At 38.8% G+C, this 6,746-nt stretch overlaps 1 protein-coding gene across 1 annotated transcript; it reads right to left on the bottom strand.

Annotated features, from left to right (window-relative positions):
• Positions 1-5,614: 5,614 nt before the first annotated feature.
• Positions 5,615-6,298, bottom strand: LOC126080474 (olfactory receptor 10AG1-like). The gene has a single exon (XM_049891687.1). It carries the CDS (start codon positions 6,296-6,298, stop codon positions 5,615-5,617), a length of 684 nt encoding a protein of 227 aa, XP_049747644.1.
• Positions 6,299-6,746: the final 448 nt, after the last annotated feature.

Raw genomic sequence — 6,746 nt, 5'->3', positions numbered from 1 at the left:
CCACTATGCCACCAGGGTTTCCATACATATATATACCCCCACCCCCCCAGTGCCTTCGAGTCGATTCCGACTCAAAGCGACCCTATAGGACAGAGTAGAACTGCTCCATAGAGTTTCCAAGGAGCACCTGTTGGATTTGAACTGTCAACCCTTTGGTTAGCAGCCCTAGCACTTAGCCACTACGCCACCAGGGTTTCATATATATATATATACACACACATATATACAACACACACATGCACACACATATACATATAGATACATATACACACACGCACATACATACATAATCAAATATAATTATCATTTATAGCTAATAACATAATTATATATTTATTATGTATTATATATACACATATATGTACATACATGTATATACAGTTGGCTCTCCATGCCTCCATGTCTGTGGATTCTGTATCCACAGATTCTATCAACCAGGATTGAAAAGTATTTGGAAAAGTTAAAAAAAAAAAAAAAAAAAAAGGAAGTTCCTAAAAGAAAAACTTGAATTTGCTGCACTCCAAGCACCATGCTGAATCCATGCCAATGCACTGATGTGTAGGCATTCCCTGACGCAGCCCCCCCACGATTTCACAGATCCTTTCTCTTACCAGCACTTATTTGAGCATTGTTCGTCTCTTGTTTTGACATTATTCCCTAAAGAATACAGTAATGTGTAACAAGTATTTACATTGCATTTACATAGTATTAGGCATTAGAAGTAATCTACAGATACTTTAAAGTGCTTGGGAGGATGTGCTCATATGATACACAAATACTATGCCATTTTATAGAATGAACTCGAGCACCTTGGAATTTGGTGTCAGATAGGGTCTTGGAACCAAACTCTTGCAGATAATGATGGGCGCCTATATATTTACATATATAATCCAATACCATCATAGAATGCAGTAGATTGCTACATAATATGCTTCCTGTCTCATCTGACTCTTGTTTCAGGGCTGGGTTTAGAATTTTAAGTGATTTAAACACTTGAAGGATGCATTACCGCACCCACAAACCTCTACAGTATTTTTCTGTGGCATTTGTGTTTTAATTATTTCTTAAGTGTCCCCTATTGAAAATAAATGAATAAATAAAAACAAATCCCTTGCTATTGAGTTGATTCTGGTTCATAGCAACCCTACAGGACGGAATAGAACTGCCCCATAGTGTTCCCAAGGAGGCGATGGTGGATTCAAATTACCAAAGTGTTCTCTATAGAAAATCTTAAGCACTTTCATGGATTCACACTGTAGTTGAAATAATTCAGATTTCTTCCCAGGAATTGAAAATTGCCATATAGCTTGGCCCCTATCTTTATATCCAAACTCATCTGCTAACACATACTTTCCCCAGGCAATCAGTTTTTTAGGCTTCTAAAAAAAAAAAGAATTTTTTTTTTTTAAGAATGTAAACTTTAAGGGTCTTCTGTTGCTTTTTCATCTGCCTAGAATGTTCTTTACACATAATTGCTACTTCTAATTGTTTATGACTCAGCTCATATGTTAGTTCTTCAGAGAGGTCTTTCCAGGTTTATCATGGAGGTCATATCATTGTTGTTATTATGCAATGCACTACCTGGAATCCTCACAAAGGAAATGATGTGTAGGCATGCTCAGCAGTGGTCTCTTTCTCCAGCTCTCTGTGTGTGAGCATTGTTTGCCTCATGTCTTGTCACTATTCTTTAACAATACTTTATAACAACTATTTACGTAGTATTCTAGAGATAATTAATGAAAATAGTTCGAGTAGCTGGACTATGTGAAGGATGGGGTATAGAATTGGTGGAAGACTATTTCACAACTTTGATACGCAGATGACACAATCTTCCTTGCTGAAAGTGAAGAGGACTTGAAGCACTTACTGATGAAGATCAAAGACCACAGCCTTCAGTATGAATTAAACCTCAACATAAAGAAAAACAAAAATCCTCACAACTGAGCCAATAAGCAGCATCATGATAAATAGAGAAAAGATTGAGGCTCTCGAGGATTTCATTTTACTTGGATACACAATCAGCATCCATGGAAGCAGCAGTCAAGAAATCAAAAGATGCATTGCATTGGGCAAATCTGCTGCAAAAAATCTCTTTAAAGTGTTAAAAACAAAGATGTCACCTTGAGGACTAAGGTGTGCCATGGTCTTTTCAATCACCTTATATGCATGTGAAAGCTGGACAATGAATAAAGAAGAAATAAGAAGGATTGACTCCTTGAACTGTGGTGTTGGTGAAGAATACTGAATATACTATGGACTGCCAAAAGAATGGGTAAATCTGTTTTGGAAGAAGTACCACCAGAATGTTACTTAGAAGCAATGATGGCGAGATTGCATCTTATGTACTTTGGACATGTCAGATGGGAACAGTCCCCGGAGAGGCATATCATGCTTGGTAAAGTAGAAGGTCAGCAACAAAGAGGAAGGCCTTCAACGAGATGGACTGAGACAGTGGCTGCGACAATGGGCTCAATCATAGCAACCATTGTGATGATGGCACAGGACCAGGAAGTGTTTCATTCTGTTGTGCCTGGGGTTGGTATGAGTTGGAACCCTCTCAATGGCACCTAACAACAACAAGAGATGACTAAAAGTGTACAGGAGTTTGTGTATAGCTTGTATGCAAATATTGTGCCATTTTATATAAGGGACTTCAGCATCCACAGATTTTAGTATTTGTGGGAGTCCTGGAATCCCCCGTGGATACTGAGGATACTAGTTTTAATTAATGCATATTGCACACCTGGTTTTTAAAATCAGTGTCACATCTGTATGGACACTCATGGATATGAATTGTATGGTTCAGGATAAGTGATATAACATTATACATTACAACTGAATAAATTAAATAAGCCCAAGCAAAAGTTCTTAGTGAGGGAGTACATTGCACAATGACGTTATAGAATTACTAATGGAATGATTTGCTATCTGCTGATACATATTTTACTTATACAATTTGAGCAGAAAGTTCTGACATTACAAGTGATTTTTAACTTGTAAATAATTGTCACTGTATGGAAAGACAAAGTGATTTAGTAAACTAGAGCTGCTATAACAGAAATACCACAAGTGTGTAGCTTAACAAAGAGAAATTTATTCTCACAGTTCAGCAGGTTGCAAGTCCAAATTCAGGGTGACAGCTCCAGGAGAAGCTTTCTCCTTCTGTTGCTCTAGGGGAAGGTTGTTGTCATCAATCTTCCCCTGGTCTAGGAGCTTCTCAGCACAGGGATCCATGCCCAAAGGACACGCTCCCCTCCTAGTCTTCATTCTCGGTGATAGGAGTTACCCCAGCCTTTCTGCTCACTTCTCTATTTTATCTGAAATCAGATTCACTCAAGAAACAACCTAATGTTGTAGAGTGAGTCTTGCCTCATTACATGTTGCTGTTGTTAGGTAATATCAAGTTGGTTCCTACTCATAGTGACCCTATGAACAAAAGAACAAAGCAGTGCCCAGTCCTGCATCATTCTCACAGTTGTTGCTATGCTTGAGACTGTTCTTGCAGCCACTGTGTCAATTCATCTCACTGAGGGTCTTCCTCTTTTTCACTGACCCTCTACTTTACCAGTCATGATACCCTTCTTCTGGGACTGATCCCTCCTGACAGCAAGTTCAAGTTATGTGAGATGCAGGCTTGCCATCCTTGCTTCCAAGGAGCATACTGGTTGTACTTCTTCCAAGACAGATTTCTTTGTTCTTTTCGCAGTCCATGGTATGTATAGTCAATATTTTTCGCCAGCACCAGCAGGCATAAATTATTCTTAGGTCTTCCTTATTCACTGTCCAGCTTTCACATGCAAGAGGTGATTGAAAACACCATGGCTTGGACCAGAGACACCTTAGTCCTCAAGTTGAAATCTTTGGTTTTTAACACTTCAAAGAGATCTCTTGCAGCAGATTTGCCCAAGGCAATGCATCTTTTGATTTTTTGACTGCTATTGCATGGGTGTTGATTGTGGATCCAAGTTAAATGACATCCTTGACAATCTCAATCTTTTCTCCATTTATCATGATGTTTCCTATTGGCCAGTTGTGAGGATTTTTGTTTTCTTTATATTGAGTTTTAATCCATACTGAAGGCTGTGGTCTTTGATCTTCATCAGTAAGTGCTTCAAGTCCTCTTCACTTTCAGCAAGTGAGGTTGTGTCATCTGCTTAACGCAGGTTGTTAATGAGTCTTCCTCCAAACCTGATGCCCTTTTCCTCTTCATGTAGTCTAGTTTTTCAGATTATTTGTTCAGCTTACAAACTGAATAGGCATGGTGAAAGACAAAACCCTGATACACATCTTTCCTGACTTTAAACCCTGCAGTATCACCTTGTCTTGTTTGAATGACTGCCTCTTGATCCATGTATAGATTCCTCATGAGCACAACTAAGTGTTCCGGAATTCCCATTCTCCGCAATGTTATTAATAATTTGCTACGATCCACACAGTCAATGTCTTAGCATAGGCAATAAAGAGCTAGTAAACATGTTTCTGGTATTTTCTGCTTTCAGCCTGGATCCATCTGAGAGAAGCAATAATATCCCTGGTACCAAGTCCTCTCCTGAATCCAGCTTGAATTTCTGTCAGTTCCCTGTCTATGTACTGCTGCAGCCATTTTTGAAGGATGTGTTCAGCAAAACGTTGCTTGCACGTGATATTAATTATATTGTTCCATAATTTCTGCATTCGGTTGGATCATCTTTCTTGGAAATAGGTATAAATATGGATCTCTTCCAGTTGGTTGGCCGTGTAGCTGTCTTCCAAATTTCTTGGCATAGATGAATGAGCACTTCCAGTGTTGCATCTGTTTGTTGAAACAACTCAATTGGTATTCCATCAATTCCTGGAGCTTTGTTTTTCCCCAATACCTTCAGTGCAGCTTGGATTTCTTCCTTCAGTACCATAGGTTCCTGATTATATGTTACCTCCTGAAATGGTTGAAAGTCAACAAATTCTTTTTGGTATAGTGTCTCTCTGTATTCCTTCCATCTTCCTTTGATGCTTCCTGCACCGTTTAATATTTTCCCCATAGAATTCTTCAGTATTGAAACTTGAGGGTTGAATGTTTTCTTCAGTTCTTTCAGCTCAAAAAATGGCTCATCTTCCAGCACTATATCAGACAATGTTCTAATGCTATTCACGAGGATTTTGCCGGCTAATTCTTTTCAGAAGTAGACTGCTGAGTCCTTCTTCCTAGTCTTTCTTAGTCTGGAAGCTCATCTGAAACCTGTTCCCCATGGATGATCTTGCTGGTATTTGAATACCGGTGACATAGCTGCCAGCATCATAACAACACACAATCCCCCACAGTACAACAAATTGACAGATGCATGGAGAACTCATTGTGTAACTGCCTCTAATCCTGCATCATTGACATCACAGAGGTAGGTTTTACAACACATAGGAAAATAGTCACACCAAACCAGTTGCCTTTTAGAGGATTCGAACTCATATAATAAAATGGTGGACAATCATACAATATTGGGAATGATGCGCTAGCCAAGTTGACACACTTTTTGGGGGACACAGTTCAATCCATAACGCACTTATACATTGGTTGAAATTTGATACAAAATATGTAAGAAAGAAATTCTTATACATTTAACACATTCTTTAATGAAGTGAATTATTTACATAGCAATTTTCTCAGTGCTATTATGACATCCTTGTTCCTTAGACTATGTATCATGGGATTAAACATAGGAGTTAGGACAGTGTAGAAAAGAGAAAGTACTTTGTCAGTTCCCTCTGAATGCCTGGTGTTGGGCCTTAAATATGTAATAATGGCTGATCCAAAGAATAACACCACAACCATAAGATGAGATGAGCAGGTAGAGAAAGCTTTGGCTCGACTTGTGGCTGAAGGCAACTTCAGGATGTTGGAGATGATTTTACTGTAGGAGCCAAGTATTAACAGAAATGGAACCATGACAAATAACATAGCAACTGTGTAGACCAACATCTCATTTACAAAAGTGTCCCCACAAGCCAACTTGAGTATTGGGAAAATGTCACAGAAGAAGTGGTTGATTTGGTTAGATCCACAAAAAGGCAGAGAGAAAATCTGATACGTCTGCACAATCATAACTTGAATTCCAGTGGTCCAGGAGCCAGTTACCAGCTGTATACAGACCCTGTGGTTCATGACTAGAGGATAGTGCAGAGGGTTGCAAATGGTCACGTGACAGTCATAGGCCATCAATGCCAGGAGTAAACACTCTGTGCTTCCAAATATAAGGACAAAGCACATCTGTGCAGCACAGGCACCTAAGGAGATTGTTCTTCTCTGGTTCCCAAGATTCATCAGCATTCTGGGGAGAGTAGTTGATACATAGCAGATTTCCAAAAAGGAAAAACTTGCCAGGAAAAAATACATAGGGCTCTGGAGAGCAGAATCCATTTTTGTTATTAGAAATATGGTACCATTGCTCATCAGGATGATGGTATAGATGATTAAAAATAATCCAAAAAGGAATCACTGGAAATGGGGCATAGCAACAAAGCCCAAGAGAACAAATTCCATCAGTTCAGTTAGATTATCTACTGGTAGAATTTGTTGATGATTCATCTGTGGAAAATGTAAATTTACAAGACCATTTCCTTTACCTTCCTGTATCTCTTTGCCTCTTCTCTAAATTGTATCGAGCTGTCAGGATTGGATTTTATGATCACTTCAATTGTTTGCACTTTAAGAATGATGCTGTTTATGTATGTCCCACATCCTCCTTTTTAATCACAGTAAACAGTCCCCTCAAATT

The sequence above is a fragment of the Elephas maximus genome, chromosome 7, assembly GCF_024166365.1.
Source record: "Elephas maximus indicus isolate mEleMax1 chromosome 7, mEleMax1 primary haplotype, whole genome shotgun sequence".
NCBI classification, from domain to species: domain Eukaryota; kingdom Metazoa; phylum Chordata; class Mammalia; order Proboscidea; family Elephantidae; genus Elephas; species Elephas maximus.
The sequence above is the reverse complement of the archived record's forward strand: the minus strand, read 5'-3'. Positions and strand labels throughout refer to the sequence as shown.